Source organism: Schistocerca nitens, chromosome 2, assembly GCF_023898315.1.
Source record: "Schistocerca nitens isolate TAMUIC-IGC-003100 chromosome 2, iqSchNite1.1, whole genome shotgun sequence".
In the NCBI taxonomy this organism is placed as follows: Eukaryota; Metazoa; Arthropoda; class Insecta; order Orthoptera; family Acrididae; genus Schistocerca; species Schistocerca nitens.
The window spans coordinates 693,676,566-693,700,358 of NC_064615.1; the positions used below are offsets into that span (position 1 = coordinate 693,676,566).

The 23,793-nt window shown below is 41.7% G+C and overlaps 1 protein-coding gene across 5 annotated transcripts in view; it reads left to right on the forward strand.

Annotated features, from left to right (window-relative positions):
- The window catches only part of LOC126236847 (uncharacterized), a 30,977-nt gene extending 12,446 nt beyond the window's left edge, over positions 1–18,531 (forward strand). For 2 of the 5 annotated variants that reach the window (XM_049946454.1, XM_049946456.1), the window contains exon 4: positions 16,208–16,343. Coding sequence is in view for 2 of the 5 variants with exons in the window: in XM_049946453.1 (XP_049802410.1) it covers positions 16,208–16,430 (223 nt within the window). In the remaining 3 variants the exon portion in view is untranslated. Of the gene's footprint in view, positions 1–16,207 lie in introns of all 5 variants that reach the window. The other 3 variants (XM_049946453.1, XM_049946451.1, XM_049946455.1) reach the window with 3 other exon arrangements.
- Positions 18,532–23,793: the final 5,262 nt, after the last annotated feature.

The following is a 23,793-nucleotide window of genomic DNA, read 5'->3' on the forward strand; positions in this document are numbered from 1 at the left end:
AGTAGTGCTGGAGGGAATTCACAGCATGCGTTCGGCAGGACTATCCATAAATTCATAAGAGTATGAGGGGGGTGGAGACCTCTTGGAAATGGCACATTGCAAGGCATCCTAGGTATGTTCACTAATGTTAATGTCTGGGGAGTTTGGTGGCAAGCGAAAGTGTTTAAACTGAGAAGAGTGTTCCTGGAACCACTCGGTAGCAATACTGGGTTTGTGGGTTGTCGCATTGTCCTGCTGGAATTGCCAAAGTCCGTTGGAATGCACAATGGTCATGAATGTGGATGCAAGTAATCAGACAGGATGCTTAAGTACTTGTCACCTGTCAGTTGTATCTGCATGTATCAGGGTCACTTGTCACTCCAACTGCACAAGCTCCACACCATTAAAGCCTCCACCAGCTTGAACAGTCTCCTCACATGTGGGGTCCCTGGATTCATGAGGTGTCTTCTTGATAAAATTTGAAAAGAGACTCGTCAGACAAGGCATCATGTTTCCAGTCATAAACAGTCCAATGTCAATGTTGACAGGCCCAGGTGAGGTGTAAAGCTTTGTCGTGCAATTATCAAGGGTACATGAGTGGACCTTCGGCTCCAAAAGCCCATATTAATGTTTCGTTGAATGGTTCACAAACTGACACTTGTTGATAGCCCAGCATTGAAATCTGCAGCAATTTGTAAAAGGATTGCACTTATGTCACATTGAAAGATTATTTACAGTTGTTGTTGGTCTCACCATGCAGGATCTTTTTCCGGCCACAGTGCTGTTGGAGATTTGATGTTTTACCAGATTCCTGAAATTTTCAGTACATTTGTTGAATGGTCGTACAGGAAAATCCCCACTTCATCGCTGCCTTGGATATGATGTGTCCCATAGCTTGTGTGCATACTAAAACACCACATTCAAACTCAGTTAAATCTTGATAATCCACCATTGTAGCAGCAGTAACTGATCTAACAACTGTGCCAGCTTCAGTGTAAGATTCTCAAGCACAACAACTGCTTGTAGCTTCAGTCCTCCGTGGCTATCCTGTTTGTGTCGAGGACCATCAGATGAAAATGCTTTGTGAGGTGTTATTTATACTAGGCTGCTCAATGGTCTGACCAAGGCAGAAATCCAAACTTACCTCTCTGATCAGGGCGTCATTGCAGTCTATTGGATGATGAAAAAGGTAAATGCATCCTTAGTGCCTACATGCACTCTTCTTCTCTCGTTCAAGAGAGTAGTACTTCCTTCAAAGATGAGAGCAGGCTGTGAAAGTTCAGTCCAATCGCACATTACGAACACAATGCGCTGCTACCAGTATCATCGTTACAACCGCAGTCAGATGGCCAGTTGACATACAGCTAAATGTGTAACCTGTGATAGGGATTCTCACAAGGGAAATTGTACTTGTCCCCCCAAAATGCCAGGGACATCGGTCCTCTCCCACCAGCCAGAGGAGCAATGGCCTCCTCCGGATACTCTCAAGCGGAAGGGGTCCCTTGGGACTCTACCTTCCATAGTTGTCCCCCACCCCCCTAGTAGTCCAGCGGACTGAAAGAGCCACTGGTTGCTGGTTGATGGACTTCAGGGTCTTCTTCTGTCCCTGAGGCTACTTCTGAGAAGCCCTCCCAGCAAGCCCCTAAGAAGCAGCTAGAGGGCAAAACTTCAAAATAGTAGTCTGCTAAGAAACGGGAGCCTCCAGTGCCATCCATTCCAGCATTCCCTCATAGCCCTATGTCCAAGGACGAGGTGGAGATTCTGACGTCCCCCGAGGACCTAGATCTCGTCAATGCCTTGGATGCAATGGTACTGGATGCCAACACTCAACCAGTGGCGACAGGGGGTGATGAGGCCCAATTTGCCTTCTTGCTCTCTCCATGCCAACCCAGACGACAGAAAGCGTCATCCTCCAGTGGAACCATTTCATCTTCATCCTTACCTTTGCCTGTAGTGAACCTGTGTCCCTTCAAACACCTTTAGAAGCTGTGGCTGTCACGGTGAGGGACAACACAGGAAATCACCATCTGTAACATTTACCTCCCTCCAGATGGTGAAGCACTACCCCTGTTTTGGCTGCACGCATTTCGCAACTCCCCCCACCTTTTCTCCTTAATGCCCATAACCTTTTGTGGGATGGAGCCAAGGTTACTGGCCATGGCAAAGATGTTAAGGACCTACTAACACAACTCGACATTTGCCTCCTAAATACAGGTGCCCCCACACATTTCAGTGTGGCACATGGCACATTTTCAGCCATTGATCTCTCGGTTTGCAGCCCTGGCCTTCTCCCAACTGTCCACTGGAGAGAACATGATGACTTTTGTGGTCCTGCCCCCCTACGCCAGTGTCCCTCCTCTCGACACTTGCCCAGGTGGGTTCTTCCCAACGCTGACTGGGATGCCTTCACATCCACTACCAACATTAAGTATCCTTTGCATGCCACCATCAATAAAGTGATCCATGTCTTCACTAATACTATTGTTGCCTCAACTGAATGGGCAATCCCTTGTTCCTCTGGTTGCCCCCGGTGGAAGTCAGTGCCTTGGGGGTTGCCAGATATCTCTGCGGCGATTAGAGACCGTAGGTGGGCCGTCCAACATCATAAGCACCACCTCTCCCTGGAGAACCTTATTGCCTTCGAACGGCTCCACACCCAGGTTCGTCTCCTTCATCAAATGAAGGAAGCAGGAGTGTTGGGAACACTGTCACCACCGTTGGAAGATGAACCTCTCCCTCCCAAGTTTGGACCAAGCTCCACAACTTGACAACTATCAGAACCCTGCAGGTGTACCTGGAATTTCCACAAATGGAGCTGTATTGGCCGATCCAGACATAATTGCAGAGCCTGTAGCTGAGCAATATGCTTGCATCTCTTAGGCCTCAGAATTACCACCCCCACCTTTCGTCTCCTCAGAGGGTGGAACGACAACACTTATCTTTCACTCCACGCCAATCCGAGCCTTATAATGCTCCCTTCAGTCAGTGGGAATTTCTTAGTGCCCTTGCCGACTATCCTGACACATCCCCTGGCCCAGAGCGCATACATTGCAAATGCTGAAAAATCTGTCAGCAGATTCCCACCGCCGCCTCCTTACCATCTTCACCCGCATCTGGACCGATGGCGAATTACCATCACAATGGCAGCAAAGTACCATCATTAGAGTGCTAAAGCCCGGGAAGAACCCACTAGATGTTGATAGCTATCATCCCTCAGCCTCACAAACGTTCTGTGCAAGCTGCTGAAACGTATGGTGAGCCAACGGTTGTGTTGGCTTCTTGAGTGTTCGGGCCTTCTAGCTCTGTCCCAGGGTGGTTTTCGCCAAGAATGCTCCACCATCGACAACTTAGTGTACCTGGAGTCTGCCATTCAGTTGACCTTTCCCCGGTGACAACACCTTATTGCCGTCTTTTTCAACCTCACGAATGCCTACAATACCACTTGGTGACACCACATCCTCTGTCCCAGGGTGGTTTTCGCCAAGAATGCTCCACCATCGACAACTTAGTGTACCTGGAGTCTGCCATTCAGTTGACCTTTCCCCGGTGACAACACCTTATTGCCGTCTTTTTCAACCTCACGAATGCCTACAATACCACTTGGTGACACCACATCCTCGCTACTCTGCGTTAGTGCGGTCTCCAGGGCCTGCTCCCAATTTTATACAGAACTTTTTGTTGCACCGTACTTTCAGAGTTCGCATCGGTGCTTCCCACAGTGCATCCCATATACAAGAGAATGGGTCCTGCAGGGCTCTGTCCTGTCACACTCTTCTTAATTGCTGTCAGTAGTCTTGTGTTAGCAGTAGGATTGTCAAAATCTCCCCTCCTACAGGCTGACTATTTTTGTATTTCCTTCTGCTCCTCTTCTACTGTTGCAGCTGAACGCCGCCTGCAGGGGGCTATATGGAAGGTGTAGTCATGGGCCCTTGGTCATGGCTTTCAGTTTTCGGCTGCCAATACTTGTCATGCACTTCTGTCATCATCGTACTGCCCATCCCCATCCAGAACTTCACCTAGATGACCAACTACTAGATGCAGTGAAGACGTCCCACTTTCTGGGACTGGTCTTCAACACCCGATTAAGTTGGCTTCCCCATCTTTGTCAGCTTAAGGACAAGTGCTGGTGGCCCCATAATCTTATTCAATGCCTGAACCACATCGACTGGGGTGCTGATTGTCTTAAACTGCTGCAGTTGTACCAAGCCCTCGTGCATTCCCATGTTGATTATGGGAGCATGGTGTATGGTTCAGCAGCACTCTCTGAACTGAGTCTACTAGACCCTATCCACCATTGTGTTCACCTTGCGACAGGAGCCTTCCGATCGGGCCTCGTAAACAGCCTCCTTGTGGAAGCTGGTGTTCTTCCATTGCAGCTCCGGCAGCAACTATTGCTCACAAATTATACTGCCCACATACATAGTTCACCTTGCCCTCCAAATTATCTCATTTTCCCCAACACTGCAATCCATCTTCCACAAAGGTGGCCCAGAACTGGGAATCCCTTTGCCATCCTTGTGTGGTCACTACTTCATGAACTCGACGCTTTCCCCTTACCACTTTTCCTGCAGGCCCACTTCCGTACACCTCCATGATCGATACCTTGGCCACTGCTTCGGCTGGACCTATTGCAAGACCCCAAAGGCTCAGTCCCACCTGAGGCTCTCCACCGGCATTTTCTCTCTCTTCTCGGCAAGTTTCAGGGCTTAGAAATGGATCACTGGTCGACGGTCTTCTTGACTTCACTTAAACTCATGTTGGCCATACTGAACAACGCTCCTTGCTTGATGGATGCAGCAGTTTTCACTGCAGAGTTGGTTGCCATCTATCACACTCTTGATCATATCCGCTCCTGCTCCGGTGAGTCCTTCATCATTTGTAGTGACTCCTTGAGCAACCTACAAGCTCTCAATCAGTGCTTCCCTAGAGACATTCTTTGGTACTGTTAATCTAGGATTCTATTTATGCCCTCTGCAACAGTGGATGCTCAGTGACCTTCATTTGGACCCCAGGACATGTCAGGATACCGGGTTCTTTAACTTACTTACTAACCGCCTGGCCAAACAGGCCAGCAGTAAGCCATCTCTGGAGATTGGCCTGCCAGAGACCGATTTGCGAACTTCTTCCACCACAAAGTTTTTGCGAACTGGAGAATGGCGCACCCTGAGTACACCAAATAAGCTACATGCTATCAAGAAGATGACGAATGTGTGCTGTCATCCATACAAGCCAGTCGCAAGAAATCTGTTGTCCTTTGCTGGCTCCGCATTGGCTATATGTAGCTAACACATGGTTACCTCATCCGTCGTGAGGACCCACCTCGGTGTCTGTGGCTCCCTTATGACTGTCGTCCACATCTTGCTGGACTGCTCAATTTTAGCCACTCTGCGGTGGGCTTTTAACCTTCCCAGCACCCTACTTTTGGTGTTGGGTGACTATGCCTTAACAGCAGATTTAGTTTTGTTTTATTCGTGGGGGAGGGGGGGGCAGTTATTGTACCTTCTAAGGGTGGGCATTTGGCTTTCCCATTTGGGCCTCTCATTCTGTATTGCCCAACTTGCTCGGCGTCTCGAATGATCATTTCTGACATTCGAGTAACCATTTCCTGTGTGCTATCTGTTTGTTGTCTCCTACCCCACCTACGTGCAAATCCAAGTAGCAGCTTTCTAAGGTCTGACTGGAGCTTTACTTCTACCTGGTGACATTTGACAAATAATTTTTCCCCTGTTGTGATGACCAGGTAGAATATTTTACCAATGTTATCCTTACTGCCGCAGAATGTTCTATTTCTCGCACTTCATATTTACCTCAGTGTCCCAGTCTCTTGATGGACTGAGGGATGCCACAACACAATTCGCACGCTGTAACATGCTCTCCATGATTTTAAGTCTTCCTGTGACGGCAAACTGTATTAGATATAAACAGTTGTGTCCACAATGTTAGTTCCCTTACTAGTTCTCTTAACAGTTCCACTCACTCTACCATCAGACATGGACTAACCTCAGACAGCTCCAGCTCTCTGGGACAGAGGTCCATTCCCTAATTTCGGCCCGTTGGTAGCAGATGAAGTCATCACGGACCCTATTGCTACCTCCAACACTTGGGCCGTTATTTTGTGGAGATTTCGAGCTGCACCCACTATCACCCTACCTTCTTCCATCGGAAATGAGGGCAGGAAGCCCAGCCGATACTTTTCTCTTCTCAGTCGTGAGTGCTAAAATGCCTCTTCTACTATGAGGGAACTAGATCACGTTCTCACTTCAACCTGATCCTCCATCCCAGAGCCAGACATTGTTCCCATTCAGATGTTGCAGCCCTTTTCTCTTGCAGGCAAGCACTTTCTCCTTCATTTGTGCAATTACATCTGGGCAGAGGGCATGTTTCCTCAAAGTTGACGTCAAGCCACAGTCATACCCATACCTAAGCCTGGTAAGGACTAACACCTTCCTTCTAGCTACTGTCCCATTTCTCTCACCAGCTGTGTTTGCAAAGAGATGGAATGTGCAATTCATCCCCAGCTGGTATGGTGGCTAGAGTCTCACAATTTACTAACCACTGCACAATGTAGATTTCAGGTACGCCATGCTGCAGTTGAGTCTTGTCACTTTGTCAACCCATGTCATGAATGTTCCATTAAGTTTCGGGTGTGCAGATGCAAGAATTCTCCTTCTTCTAATATTTCGGCTGTATAACGTAAAGCCATCTTCAGAGTGAGCTGCAAGACTGCCACTCCAGTGCTCGCTTCGTCCCTTTATACTCGTGTACTGTGCAACTTTGCATGCGGCCATAGCTGCAAATGCGCCAGAGACGTTGGTTGGCGGCAGAGACGTGCACAACGCGCGAGTTACATCTATGACTCCACAGTCGATCTGTGTTGGCATGTCGACATATCATTGTGAGCTGCACTGTGACGACATCTTTGCAAGTTTATTACATCAAGTGCCAGATTCCATGATTTATCAAGGTTGAAACCACTCTATTAATTAAATTTGATGTCAAGCGAATCTCAACTGCCTCCTTCACTATCGAGCCACCATCCTGCCCAGACGATGAGTGTTCTCTGAACTTTGACCCATAGAGCGCATATTATTTCCGACAAAAGCAGTCTGCAAGATGAACTTACCCACTTACAAAGAGTGTTTGAAGACAATGGGTACTCTCCACAGCAAATACAGAAGGCACTGACAATGAAACCGAAAGAGGCCACAAAGAAAGCAGAAGAAGACGAAGAAACCTTTAAATCGATGGTCTTCCTGCCATATGTAGGTAACCTCTCATCAAAAATAGGGCAGATTCTCAGCAGACACAAAGTAAAAGTGATTTTTCATCCTCCACCCAAGACAGCGGCACTCGTGGGCTCTGTCAAAGATGATTTGCTGCTCCGTAAATCTGGAGTTTACAAAATTCCATGTGAATGTGGCCTTTCTTACATTGGACAAACAACTCGTACTGTCCCAGAAACATGTACAGAACACCGGAGGTATACACGACTTTTACAACCTAACAAGTTGGCAGAGGCAGAGCATTGTATTGGCACTGGTCACAGTATGTTGTATGACAGCATCGAAATTCTTGCAACTACATCATCTTTTTGGGGCTCAATAGTGAAGGAGGCAATTGAGATTCGCTTGATGTTGAATTTAATTAATAGAGATAGTGGTTTCAACCTTGATAAATCATGGAATCTGGCACTTGATGTAATAAACTTGCAAAGATGTCGTCACAGTGCAGCTCACAATGATATGTCGACATGCCAACACAGATCGACTGTGGAGTCATAGATGTAACTCGCGCGTTGTGCACGTCTCTGCCGCCAACCAACGTCTCTGGCGCATTTGCAGCTATGGCCGCATGCAAAGTTGCACAGTACACGAGTATAAAGGGACGAAGCGAGCACTGGAGTGGCAGTCTTGCGGCTCACTCTGAAGATGGCTGAACGTTATACAGCCAAAATATTAGAAGAAGGAGAATTCTTGCGGCTGCACACCCGAAACTTAATGGAACAGTCTTTGCGCCGCCAAAACATGAAGATTTGCATCATGTCATTAATGGTTTTGTGTGTAAATGCCAGACTTTGGCTATGTTTTTTGATTTGAAGAAACCATAAGACACCTGCTGGAGGACTGGTATCCTCCATGCACTCTACACCTGGGGTCTTCAGATGCCACCTGTCCTGTTTCCTTAAGGAATTTTTAAGACAACAGTTTTCAAGTTGTGTGCGTTATGAGTTATGGACACCTTTATCCAGGAAAAAGGTGTGCCTCAGGGTAACATCCTGAGTGTCATCCTCTTTGAAATCACCATTAACCCTATTGTAGTCTGTCTCCCACCAGTCATCTCTGGCTCCCATTTCGTTGAGGATTTGCCATGTACTGCAGTTCTCCATAGACTTCTCTACTTGAGGGGCATCTTCAGCATGGTCTCAATTATCTTTACTCATGAAGAATCACAATGGCTTTCGCATTTACATTGACAAAACCATTTGTGTGAATTTCTGTTGCCACAATGGGTTGCTTCCACCATACTGAAATCTTGGGCCCATTGCTCTTCCATTTGGTGAAACTGTGAAATTCCTGGGGCTCATTCTTGATAGCAAACTTTGTCCTCCCACTTTTCTTATCTGTCCGTCTACTATACCTGGTCCCTCAATGCCCTGTGTGTCCTCAGTGGTACTTCCTGTGGAGCGATAGGACCACCCTTCTCCTTTTGTATCAATTCCTTGTCCTTTTGAAACTAGACTGTGTGTGTTTCGTTTATGCATCTGCACCTCCATCCATCATACGCCGTCTCAATACAATCCACCATCATGGCATCCGTTTGGTCACTGGCACCTTTTACACTAGCCTGGTTAAGAGTCCATTTGTAGAAGCTGCTGAAATCCCACTGCCATACTGATGCGACTTTCTCCTCAGCAGATAGGCATGCCATTTAACTGCTGTGCCTGGCCACACATCCTGTGTGTCCTCCTTTGCCAGTATGGGGTGTGTCCCTCTTCTGTTACCTCCTGGAGTTTCCTCTCGGTTCTTGCTCCAGCAGCTTAACTTCACACTATCTGCCACTTTACCAATGGGTGTAAACCATCTTGGCTTCATGCAGCGGCTGATGTTCACCTTGGCCTTCATTCACTTTCTCGATGGGTGTTAACCACCTTGGCTTTGTGTAGTGGCCCGTGTTCACCTTGGCTTGCTTCTAAGGACACTACTCCAGCCTCGCTCTATCACTGTACACTGTAAGTTTCATGACCTTCGCAGTAGTACCTTTGTGTACAATGATGACTCTAAGACTGATTGTGGTGTTGGGTGTGCTTTTGTCATTGACACCTACAATTTTTGGTTTAGCTTCTGGAACACTGCTCAGTATTTACAAAAGATCTCTTCGCCCTGTATCAAGCCATGCAGTATGTCTGAAGATGCGGGCTTTTCAATTTTTATCTGCTCACCCTCTGTGCCCTTCAGAGACGCCCTTGTTTGCTGTACATGTCCATCCCTTAGTGGGAACGCTGTCACTTGCTTACTCTTTATGCAGTCACAGTATGTTTGAGAGTCCCTGGTAAAGGAGGCCGCTGAAGCTAATGCCAAAGCTGCCGTCCTCAAACCTCAGCCCGCTGATTCTTCCGTTCCCTCCAATGATCTGTGTTGCCATTTATCAACAGGTGATGTCACTTTGACATCACCATTGGTCTTCCCTTCATGGAAACAAGCTCTGGGAATTAAAGAAATCAAACATCTCCTTGCGGCTTGGCTGACCACCTCTCTCTGTGAGGCGTATGTTTGCCATATGAGTTTTCAGCCATTTTAGTGAACTACACGTGAGGTGTTGACTGTGTTTTACTTTTTATCCATCATAGCAGTATGGTGAAGGATATTTAACCTGTAGGTGAGGACCTCTGTTATATCTGTGGCATATTTTGTGGCCCTTTCTCAAAGAGAGTCTGTTTTCTAGTTGTCTTTCCTTCCATCGATTGGGCTCAGCAAATAGTTGCTTTTAACTCCTTTTCATCTTAGTGTTCTACGGTTCTGACATGGCCGTGTATGACCTTAGTTGTTGTTGCACCCTAAAACAAAACAGAACAAATGTTTGCCATTGTTATTCGAAATTGAATTTATTGCCTTCCCGCTCATTTCAGCAATAACGAGTAGTTTCGTAATAGTTCAATCTTCAACAGTTTGAATAAAAACACAAAGTACAGTCCTGATACAGTTCACTTTGAATTGTGATCCATTATTCATGCTGAAAAAATGTGACTGCTCCAATCATCTGTTCTCTTAGCACTTCTTGGCTAAAACTAAAATTTCATTTCTTATAAACTTGCATTCCTTCGAATATTCAAATCATATGAAAGTGTTAATTTATTCAGCCTACTATTCTAAAATTCTACTATGTACCAGCTGTGTGGTCTGCAACGCTGCTCCCTCCACTTAGCTGTAGGTATCCTACCACCTGTTGTTGGCACATGCCTTTGATTTTCACAAACATGATAAAACTTTAATAGTTCTCTCAGTTTATCCTCCTCACATGCTTTTTCACTGAAGATTGTCCAGTTGTGGCAGCCACATGCAAGGCTCTAGTCAGTGCTAGGCAGAGTAAATAACAGATGGAATAGGTACTGAGTCACACAACACACAAATAATCGAAATGAAGAAAAGAATTTTTAACAAGCATCAGTTGTATCAAAACACTATTACACTGCAAAGTGCTCTTTCCCATAATATAAATACAAGCACTTCAACACTCCAAGGGTCAAATGAGTAATATATGGCACTGTGGGTATATTTTCTGCTGGTAGAAATGTACTAACAACATAGGAAACGCCTGTATCCCTACAAAGTCCAGTGCATGCACATCCATGTCATGGCCCCTGAACAACATGTACACTCATTGTATACGGTTAAGTCATGCAAGGGCGAAAAAGCAAGTTCACAGCACTTTAAAATGGAAAAATATTATGAAGAAATAGCCAGCTTGACCTGTCTGTAACAGACAGATGTCTAAAGAACTTGAGACTGGGTTCATGGAATGTTCTACCCACCTATCAAGCTGGAGCTTTACAGAAATTACTTGATCAGTTGGATGAATACTGACTGAATATTACAGCTCTTAGTGTTGAAACGGTTAAGTGAAGGAGTGATAAAGATCATATGATGTTCTTTATAGCTGCCAAGAGAAATATCACATGTTTGGTGCTGATTTTATTGTAAGTAAGAGGAAAACCATCTTATTACAGACTTCCAGACTAAATCGCACATATTGTCCTGACTTGGAATCTGAGGAAAATTTTTCAGCTAGAGTCTTGTGTTCTCCAACTGAAGAGAAGAGTTAAGAAAAAGAAGCTTTTTATGACAAGTTAGATAAGCATACACTGAATGAATGTTCAAGGGGAGACTGAAAGATAATTTTTGCAGATATTAATGCTAAAATAAGTAAAGATTAATATCACTCTTGTATTGGAAAATACAGCCTGCATGATAACTCTAATGAAGTGGGATCGGACTCTTACACCTACTTCAAGAAATAGGGTAGTGGGCAGTGCAGCTTTTAAACATAAAGATATACATAAAATGATGTGAAAATCTCAAGACAGATTTACTTCTAACCAAATTGACCATATCCTTATAGGTAAGATATCTGTCCAGTCTAATGGATGTTAGAAGTTGTAAGAGTGCTAATGTTAACTCTGATCATTACTTTGTAATAGCAACAGTCAGAAGTCAAACATCTAAACAAAGGAAGGTAAATCGGTCTTGTGCAAGAAAATTGCATATTGGTAAGATCAAGGAGCCAGATCTGCTCAAAGATTATCCGATATACTCAATGAAGACCTGACACTCTTAAATAACAGTATCGAGGAAATATGGAAGAACCTTAGAAGTACCCTTACAAATGCTGCTAATGAAGGTCTGAGAATAGTAGATTAGGCCATACACAATGGCTAGTTTGATGAAGAGTATACACTAGTAACAGGAATTAAAAGTGAAGCCTATGGGAGAATGCATCAAGTAAACGAAGAGCAAGAGGAGAAGAAAAGTGGCTGCATAGAAGAGCAAACATGAAACAAAAAACTTGAACAGCTGAAAGAGATGGATAAAGTAGTAGCTTTTTATCCGAAGTTAAGTAAGAGCCAGAAGGATTTCCAGCCAAGGATGAATTGGGGTAGAAAAACAGATGGTTCAGTTTTGAATAGCGATAAAGCAAGATAGAGAAAATGGGCTCAACACCTTGATTAACTGCTGAATGATGGTACAGCTTGAGAACCAAGGAATCTTACCCTCTGTAAATACACAGAACTCAGATACAGAGGAACCAACTGCTGAGGAAGTGAGGCAGCCATCAAGAAGCTGAAGAACATTAAGGCCTCTGGAATGGATCTAAAAAAGCAGAACTCATAAAATGGAGGAAAGAAATTTGTCAAACATTTCTGTGTGCTTAGAATTAAGATTTGGATAGAGAAAAGTATCGCTGATGATTGGAACATTGGTATCATACACCCAGTACAAAAGAAAGGTGGTACTATGTAGTGTTCTGACTATACGGAAACTTGTCTATTACGTACAGCATGTAAAATAGTCTCAAACATCGTTTCTCACAGGTTTATGACCTATGTTGAAAATGCTTTTGGTGACTCAGCATGGGTTTCATCAGGGAAGATCTACTGTTGATCTGATCTTCACAATATGGCAAATACTAGGAAAAATGCAAAGAATTTGGAATCGAAACACATTGCATCCATATAGACTTCAGATCAGCCTAAGACTGTATTGACAGAAGGGAGCTGTATGTAGCAATGGAAGAGTTTTCAATTCTTAATAAATTGATTGCCATAGTAAAAGCTGCTACAGAAAACACCTGGAGTCAAATTAAAATACGGAATATGTGATCACAAAAAAAGTGGAGGAAAACAGGGAGATGGAGTATCCTGCCTTCTGTTTAACGTGGCCTTGGTGAAGGTTATAAGAGGCGGCGGCACCAAACAAGGACTGTCCTGCATAAAACAGTTCAGGTGCTGGCATATGCAGATTATATAACTGCAAGAAAGCAAGTCTTGGAAGAGCTGCTAGCAAGATGAATTTACAGATAAACGGAGAGAAAACTATGTATATGACTTAACTAAGAAATGTTATCTAAATAAACCCCATCCATAGAACTTCATTCATATAAGTTTGATATTGTGCATAGTTTCACTTAACTTTGGGTGAGAAGTAAACATTAAGAGCAACATCAGTTCTGAAATACAAAAACAAATATTGTCACCTAACAAGTGCTATCATGACAACAGAAAATATCTGAAACCTATATTGCTGATCACAAAACAAAAGTGATGATTTATCAAGTTTTAGTAAGGCCAGTGCTGGAACGTGGACTCGAACAAAATTTGATGAAAGGGAACTTAAAGATCTGAGACAAATTCGTGCACGAGTGGAAGAAAATGGTGTCTGAAGGAGGAGATTCAACTATGAATTATGTAATCTTTATATTGAAACACACATTGTCAGGTACATTAAGATTAAAAGGCTGGAATGGGCAGAACGTGTATTGAGGAGGAGGAGATCTTATCGAGGTATGACTTTGCTCTACATAAAGTCAAAAACATGAAACGGTCAACAGACCTTGATACATACTGAAAACTCCAGGTTGGAATATAAACAATATTTGGAAAATGGTAGATTCCCACTCAACGTTAAGATGACACATGGAGACAGGCACAATGAAAAGCCTGTTACGCATTTAGCTTCCAGCCAAAGCCTTCTTAAGAAGTGTGTGCGTGTGCGCGCACACACACATGACTGCCATTTCTGGCAGCTCAGACCAGTCTGTGTCTGTCTGTGTGTGTGTGTGTGTGTGTGTGTGTGTGTGTGTGTGTGTGTGTGTGTGTGTGTGTGTGTTATTCCACTTTCAGGTCACTCTCGAACAATAATTGTAGGTGTTCTACTGTTATTATTGCTGCCAATTGTCCATTCACTCCACTCTGAGTCATTGTACCTATTTGTGCACATTACTTTTGTTCTCCTTTCACAACTGCATCATTTGCGAACTTTCCCATAGTTAATTCTTCATGTAAAATATGCCATACACATTCTCCCACCCTCTCAACACGACTATGGGAATATTTTTAATCACCATTGTCAAACACAGTATTAGGTCATTTCTGTTGCTGTTTTAAGACATCCTTCACCTGGTTAATCTTACAGAAGTAGGGTCACATCAAGAGTTAGACGTCCATTTATCAGCTTCCGAAGTTGAATGAACTGGCCCAAAAACTATCAACTACTTCAGTAGACTTTCTGTTACTGAGATTTTTGACAAGTTTCCACTCTCTGTTTTGTTCTGTATGTCGAAGATTTTCTTGATTGCAGATTTAATTAAGGTGATTGAAATTTATTTGGAGGATACATGTCACAGACGTAAATGTGAGCTCAGAAGCTGTAACCATGTGTCAAGTACCCCTGCTATGTCTCCATTTACATTTTTAGAAATGGCTGTCTTCTTATTTATAATGAACAAAAGTACTTGAATAAATGGGGCTTTGTACTTGATAGGTGCCTCAACTCTCACTTAAATGACTTGCACACTAAAAAATAAAAAAAAACCTGAGTTTCAACAGTCCATAACCAAAAAATATCTTTCTAGCTACCAAAGAACTTTGTATCAGAAGGCAAGGATCATTTAGACAACACAGTATTCCAGTTAATCCATTTGATTGAAACATAAACAAGAATACTTTAAAAGCTTGTGTGAACAAAACTATACATAAAAAGCACAATTTTAAAGGTGTGCTTCCAGATGTTCAACCAAGTTGTTTACATTTATGCAGAAAATGGAAAAAACTTGTTTCAATTGAAAGTACAACGAATAATCACTCACACTGACAAGGGAACCTCCCCATCGCACCCCCCTCAGATTTAGTTATAAGTTGGCACAGTGGATAAGCCTTGAAAAACTGAACACAGATCAATCGAGAAAACAGGAAGAAGTTGTGTGGAACTATGAAAAAAAATAAGCAAAATATACAAGCCGAGTAGTCCATGCGCAAGATATGCAACATCAAGGATAGTGTGAGCTCAGGAGCGTCGTGGTCCCGTGGTTAGCGTGAGCAGCTGCGGAACGAAAAGTCTGTGGTTCAAGTCTTCCCTCGAGTGAAAAATTTATTTTTCTCTATTTTCGCAAACTTATGATCTGTCCGTTCGTTCATTGACGTCTCTGTTCACTGTGATAAGTTCACTGTCTGTGTTTTGCGACCGCACCGCAAAACCGTGCGATTAGTAGACGAAAGGATTTGCCTCTCCAATGGGAACGGAAAACATTTGATTGCAAGGTCATAGGTCAACATATTCCTCCACAGGAAAACACGTCTGATATGTTCTATACGACACTGGTGACGGCATGTGCATCACATGACAGGAATATGTTGTCGACCCACCTAACTTGTACACTTGGCGAATGGTTAAAAAGATTCTTCTACCTTGCCCGATTTAGATGTTTCGATGTTTGTTTAGGTGTAGCATCCCCATACTACGGCGCAGTTACCTCGCATCGGACGGACAGATAATAATTGTCTGAAAATAAAAAATTAAACTTCTCACTTGAGGGAAGACCTGAACCAAGGACCTCTCGTTCTGCAGCTGCTCACGCTAACCATGGGACCACGGCGCTCCTGAGCCCACACAGTCCTTGATGTTACCTATCTTGCCCATGGACTACTCAGTTTGTATTTTTTTTTTTTTTTTTTTTTTTTTTTTTTTCCACACAACTTCTTCCTGTTTTCTCGATTGATCTGTGTTCAGTTTTTCAAGGCCTATCCACTGTGCCAACATACAACTAAATCTGAGGGGGGGTGCGATGGGGAGGTTCCCTTGTGAGAACCTGCGATAAAACATTTTGTATCAGTACCACATCTGTACCAACCTGGAAACTTAGCCTAGTAGGGGAATAATTCTTTATATAATGAAGCAATGTAGCCATACAAATATCTTTTTATTGCTTCATTATATGAAGAGCTTTTCCCCTGCAAATACTATAGTTATTCTTTATAGTGCTTGTGGATAAGTGTAGTGTTGCAGCTTCATGAAGTTTCAATTTATTACACAGTATTGTTCCTACATAGTATTAAATGTTTGTACTAATAGCTATTTAATTTCTAGAAGGGAAAAAATCTTTTATGTAACTTGGATAAAGATTAATTATATTAATCTTCAGAGTTCACAAAAAGTGTGCAAACTTTTTTTACTGCCAGCAGTGATAGTGTTGCTGCTGGAGGAAACATTCAGTCAATGATCACCACCAAGATGAGGAAGATTTCTTCCACTTCCAGCTGCTTCGGTGGTCGTCGGCTGGCACCTCTTGCCTCAGGTGAAGATGTAACGCCATCACTGCGATCTTCGTTTGCAAGTGTTTATTACAACATGACACCGTACCCATCAGACCTCTCTCTTGGTTCATCTACAGCAACTGAGTGACTGCTTGGCATTTTAGTTATGTGGATGAAATTTGTGGTTTTAATTGATGTGTCTTAGAATTTCGCTGCCTTTGTGTGAAATATTGTTTTTAGAAAAAAAATGTTGGACTGAGCTTAATTGACTGCTTGCTTTTTCAAGTATTAGTTTATTTTATAAAGCACATAGGAAAAGAAAGCAGTTTGATCTGTAAATTCTATCTTGTATGAAGTCTTTAGTTAATAAATGAACTTCTGTTTCTAGTTTCCATTTCTGATAGTCATTGTGTGTTAGTCTTTGAGTGGTTTGTTAAGCTTTGTATTGTCTGTTATATCACAATGTGACAGTATAGCTACACACACAATTCTTTGCTTTCTGTGTTACCTTACCTTGCCATGTACGCATTTAGATTTTATATGCGGTAACAACAATCAGATTTGTAAAGTATATAGATTCGTCAGTTGTATATTTTTGTTAGAGACAGGATGTGGATTCAGTTATTGCTGTTCTTTTTTTCCTAGATCGCCATTTTTAATTCTGAACGTGATTCAAGTAATGAATTAAGATAGCGTCTGCTATTGTTACAAAAAATTGAATATTTTATCACAGTAAATGTATATAGGAACTAGTCAGAGCACACTGATAAATTGTAGGTGCTAAATTAAAATGTCAGTACTGTTGTAATCATGTACAGAAAAATTTGATTTGGCTACTTACGAAAATACACTGTCACAGTGCAATTGATTCCATATTCTTCATTGCAGGCGATGCACTTATTCATGATTGTTGTAAGGTAATAAAAAAATAGTTGCAGTTCACGGAGTTTTGTCCTTAGATACCAAAGAATCTCATTAAGCTCGAAATTTCAACAAACCTAGATTTTTCAGGTTGACAAAATAGTAGGGACTGCATGCCTCTGAAATTTGGCACGGAAGTCTTAATTCTCCCTGTTCAGTTAATTTCCATGTATTTAAACAAGTCGTAACTTAATTCAAAATACTTTCAGGTTTTACTGTTCAGCACAGTTTGATTGACTGGTTCAATTCAACAGTAGTGTATATTTGGTGTTGATAGGGGAAGTGTTAGCAGACATCAATTGAAAGTTAGTGAGCCTCAGTGGTTATGCCTTGATGATGTCCCAATTCATACTGTAATTTGGGGGTAATAATTTGCTACGGATGCTATTTTATCTTTGAAGAACATTTTACCAGTGATTCAGGATTAATTCTTCCTCTTGGCTAACCTGCAATTAAAAATGTGGCCTATATCTCAAACTGTGATTTGTATTTCAAAAGATAAATGAAATAAACCAGTTTGTATATTTGTCATTCTTGTTTGGCAATAGAATTGTACATTGCATTCTTATTTACTGGTTTGTTTCTCTCATTGTTTTATGAATATGACTACATTACTAAGACTGATTATTAGTGCAGAGCATTTCATTTTAGTGTGTTCATGATCTATCTCACTACATTTCACCGTCCAGTTTTTAGTTTCATGTTGATTTGTACTTACTTTTAGTTTATTTATGACTTGACTATATCTTCATGAGAATGATACTTCTTCACATAAATAGTTTGACGATGTCTCATTCTGTGTACATGTCTTATTTTGCCATGCCAAGGAGGATGCTTTTGACATATGAAGACATGAAGTGCAATAACAAATGTTTTATGGTATAATTTTATACTGTTTTCACACAAGCTATTTATGGATTCATTTGTGGAAAATCATTGTTATTTTTATTAATTATCAGAATATCAAAACCAAATTAATGTATTTTTATTGATTTGAATCATTTTTTGCTACAAAAGTGTTCAAATAAGGGAACTTACGTCATTGTGGGAGAGTATTAGATTCATTTTCAGACTAATTTTGTTTCTTTCTGAACATCATTCTTAATTTTACAAAAAATGAAAATAATTTTCAAGTTCTATACTTCACAGTAATTTCGCAATGAACTTGTTTTAAACAGGTTGTGTATAAGAAACACCATCTAGCATGGTAGTCTGTTTTAAAGTGTACTTAACATTTATTGAATATTACTGCTGAGAAAAATCAGTTTATACCACTTTTAATTTGCTTTGTTACAGTAACAGTATTTCTACATTGTATGAAAGTTTTATTTAAAGTTATTATAGTTTTGTAATTGTGTAACAAAATAAACTTTTCCGAAAAAAACTTTTGCTGTGGATGTTGTATTCTTTCACTGCTAAAACTTTTTGTTACATTGAGCGTTTCTTGAAGAATCAGGTTCATAGTTAACCAAATACTACAGTGAGCCATAATTCTTCTACTTCATAGATTCACATGAAGACCTTCCAGAAGTTGACAGTCTCTTCAAACTCCACTTTTAAAAAATCAATTCAGATTCAAAACTGACACAAAAAAAGCCACAAAGGATAGTTGGAATATGTTCTGCAAAATTTCTCGAATAACGGAATCTCGTGTGCAGTACTGTCAACGTGAGACTTTTACACTTACAGATGCTGTATTTGGGGCTAAATAGATCAGCTGCACACAGCACAGGTTCCAGTTACTGGATCTGCTACTTTCAATCTCTTGCAATTTTGGTGATGGTAGGGACTGTCACATTTTGCTAACATGGAATAAAAATATTTTTCACTGGATTAATTTTTCCAACAATTTCTGCTTTCTTTGGGCTGCATGTGCAGCTGAGGAGGAACCTGTTCACCACCTTAAAGTGGCACAGTAAGTGGTGAGTTTTGCAATGTTCAGATGCTGTAGTGAATCATACAGATTAACAGAATCGGACAACATTCATGAAGTGAAATTGGTTAGCATAAAAGGTGGTTGCAGACACTTACATTGACCTCAAACCAGTTTTGTCAGCTGTTCACATGACATATTTTCCTGCCCCAACTAGATCAGGGCTATGTACACAGTATTATTTTCCTGCCCCAACTAGATCAGGGCTATGTACACAGTATGTTAATCATCCTCAATTAAGCTTGTTCTTTTGAAGTTTATTATTATTATTATTATTATTATTATTATTATTATTATTATTATTAAACACTTTCACATGACTCACTCATATAGTTAAGGTTCACACACATTCCCTCCTGGGGATTAAGACTGGTGACAGGAAGAGCTGTTGTTGTGGTCTTCAGTCCAGAGTCTGGTTTGATGCAGCTCTTCATGCTACTCTAGCCTGTGCAAGCTCCTTAATCTCACAGTGCCTACTGCAACATACATCCTTCTGAATCTGCTTAGTGTATTCATCTCTTGGTCTCCCTCTATGATTTTTACCCTCCAGGCTGCCCTCCAATACTAAATTGGTGATCCCTTGATGCCTCAGAACATGTCCTACCAACCGATCCCTTCTTCTAGTCTAGTTGTGCCACAAATTTCTCTTTTTCCCTAATTCTATTCAATACCTCCTCATTAGTTATGTGATACACCCATCTAATCTTCTGCATTCTTCTGTAGCACCACATTTTGAAAGCTTCTATTCTCTTGTCCAAACTATTTATCGTCCACGCATCACTTCCATATATGGCCATATATGGCCTCACACTTAAATCTATACTCGATGTTAACAAATTTCTCTTCCTCAGAAACGCTTTCCTTGCCATTGCCAGTCTATATTGTATATCCTCTCTACTTTGACCATCATCAGTTATTTTGCTCCCCAAATTGCAAAACTAATTTACTACTTTAAGCGTCTCATTTCCTAATCTAATTCCCACAGCATCACCGGATTTAATTCGACTACATTCCATTATCCTCGTTTTATATACTCCTTTCAAGACACTGTCCATTGCGTTCAGCTGCTCTTCCAGATCCTGTGCTGTCTCTGACAGAATTACAATGTTATCGGCGAACCTCAAAGTTTTTATTTCTTCTCCGTGGATTTTAATTCCTACTCCAAATTTTTCTTTTGTTTCCTTTACTGCTTGCTCAATATACAGATGGAATAACATCGGGGATAGGCTACAACCCTGTCTCACTCCCTTCCCAACCTCTGCTTCCCTTTCATGCCCCACGACTCATATAACTGCCATCTGGTTTCTGTACAAATTGTAAATAGCCTTTCGCTCCCTGTATTTTTACCCCTGCCACCTTCAGAGTTTGAAAAAGAGTATTCTAGTCAACATTGTCAAAAGCTTTCTCTAAGTCTACAAGTGCTAGAAACGTAGGTTTGCCTTTCCTTAATCTATTTTCTATGATAAGTCATAGGGTCAGTATTGCCTCACGTGTTCCAACATTTCTACGGAATCCAAACTGATTTTCCCCGAGGTTGGCTTCTACCAGTTTTTCCATTCGTCTATAAAGAATTCGTGTTCATATTCTGCAGCCATGGCTTATTAAACTGATAGTTTGGTAATTTTCACATTTGTCAGCACCTGCTTTCTTTGGGATTGGAGTTGTTATATTCTTCTTGAAGTCTGAGGGTATTTGACCTGACTCATACATCTTGCTCACCAGATGGTGTTTTGTCAGGGCAGGCCCTCCCAAGGCTATCAGTTGTTCTAATGGAATGTTGTCTACTCCTGGGGCCTTGTCTCGGCTTAGGTGTGCTCTGTCAAACACTTCACGCAGTATAATATCTCCCACTTCATCTTCATCTACATCTGCATCTACATCCTCTTCCATTTCCATAATATTGCCCTCACGTACATCACCCTTGTACAGACCCTCTATATACTAGAGATGGGCAAAACTGTTCTTTTCAGAGATTGGATCAGAACTGTTCACTCCCTGAAATGAATTAGCTGTTTTTCATGACTCACCACTCATTTACAAAAGAAAATAAATGAAAGGCACATTGCCCTTTAAACTTGGTTTATTCCAGTACTATACCTGTATTTTGATCTTATTTGATCCTATTTTGAAGTAACATAGATAATGAGTAAGAATTTTGTATTGTTTATTGAAATTTCCACGATATGACAAAGTTTTTGATTATTGATTTATTTTGCACTAGCGTGGTTTTTTGGGTGATCGGAAAATGTTGTAACTTGAGATTTACATTAACAATATATTTGGCTATAATGTATTAAAATTTCATTAACCTCATACAAATACATCGCAAGCCATATATCTTTCCTTTCAAAGACGCCTAAAATCGCAAAATCTGTACCAGAATAAGAAAAAAAAATATAAATTTGACTGTAAAACGAAAGTGCTGCATATAGCCTTACGCAGAATAAAACAAGGAAAATATTGGTGTATCACATTTTGCGATACGTTTATCGGTTCGCTCGTAATTAAAGCGTAAATTCGAGTGTCCATAATAAAAATCCTATAGTAAGAGTAGTCATCAGGAACCTAATCTAATCAGTTTAAACAAATAAAAATAAAATAAAAACAATTGATGTATACATAACATAATAATGTAATATACATAGCGGTATTACTATGAAGAACAATATCCAGTGGGGACAAACTCCGATGCAGAGGCGCTGAGTCGAGCAGGTCGAGCCGCGAGCTGTATTACTGCGTGAGCTGAGACCGCAGAGACCAGAGTGACACCAGAGTCGCTTTGCTCGACGCTCTGGCTAGAGTCGAGACGGTGGGGTGAGCGTTGAGCGGGCGAGTTCCGAGGGTGGGGGGAGCTCACCCGCTCCGAGACAAATCGTCCGCTCCCTTGCGAGCAGGTTTTTGCAAGTAGTTCCTATGTTATCCGCTAGGTGGCTCTCTGTCCTGTTGCTGGCATCAACTGCCCAGAGGGCAGGACGTGCGACTGAAACGATCGCCGACAGAGTGCGATGCGAAGTTAAGCTGCGCCAGACACTGCACAGTGCACACGGCAGACGACGCACAGAGACGGCCCGGCATATGTGAAACACAAAATCCAATGGGGCACTGCACAATGCAGGCAGCCAAGGTAGAAGCAGGGCAGAGGCCGGCGCTGGCTGTGTTGTGTGGCGTGCACTGTGCTCTGACCAGCAGAGGCGCTGCTGATATGCTCCGTCTCTCTCTCTCTCTCTCTCTCTCTCTCTCTCTCTCTCTCTCTGCCTGGGAAACGTTTGGAGCTACCGTTCTTTTTTCTGAATCACTGATTGTTCACTCCTTTGAAAGATTGAACTCTATGAATTAGTTCAAGAGCGGATCCCCCATCTCTACTATATACTTCTTCCACCTTTCTGCTTTTTCTTTGCATAGAACTGGGTTTCCATCTGAGCTCTTGGTATTCATAAAAGTGGTTCTCTTTTCTCCAAAAGTCTCTCTAATTTTCCTGTAGGCAGCATCTATCTTACCCCTAGTGAGATATACCTCTACATCCTTACATTTGTCCTCTTGCCATCCCTGCTTAGCCATATTGCACTTCCTGTCGATCTCATTTTTGAGACATTTGTATTCCTTTTTGCCTGCTTCATTTGCTGCATTTTTATATTTTCTCCTTTCGTCAATTAAATTCAATATTTCTTCTGTCACCCAAGGATTTCTACTAGCCCTTGTCTTTTTACCTACTTGATTCTCTGCTGCCTTCACTATTTCATCCCTCAAAGCTACCCATTCTTCTTATTCTTATTCTTCTTCTTCTTCTTCTTCTAATGTATTTCTTTCCCCCATTCCTGTCAATCATTCCCTAATGTTCTCCCAGAAACTCTCTACAACCTCTGGTTCTGTCAGTTTATCCAGATCCCATCTCCTTAAATTCCCACCTTTTTGCAGTTTCTTCAGTTCATAACCAATAGATTGTGGTCAGAGTCCACATCTGCCCCTGGACATGTCTTACAATTTAAAACCTGGTTCCTAAATCTCTGTCTCACCATTATAATCTATCTGATACCTTTTAGTATCCCTGGGATTCTTCCATGTATACAACCTTATTTTATGATTCTTGCACCAAGTGTTAGCTATGATTAAGTTATGCTCTGTGCAAAATTCTACAAGGCGGCTTCCTCTTTCATTTCTTACCCCCATTCCATATTCACCTACTACGTTTTCTTCTCTTCCTTTTCCTACTATCGAATTCCAGTCACCCATGACTATTAAATTTTCGTCTCCCTTCACTATCTGAATAATTTCTCTTCGTCATCTGCGGAGCTAATTGGCATATAAACTTGTACTACTGTGGTAGGCATGGGCTTCGTGTCTATCTTGTCCACAATAATGCGTTCACTATGCTGTTTGTGGTAGCTTACGCGCACTCCTATTTTTTTATTCGTTATTAAACCTACTCCTGCATTACCCCGATTTGATTTTGTATTTATAACCCTGTATTCACCTGACCAAAAGTCTTGTTCCTCCTGCCACCGAACTTCACTAATTCCCACTATATCTAACTTCAAGCTATCCATTTCCCTTTTCAAATTTTCTAACCTACTGCATGGGGGCTTAATTATATAAATATGAAATGCAAATACTTTTAATTTTTTTTAGTAGTTGTCTGTCCGATTACGAAGTCTCGTAA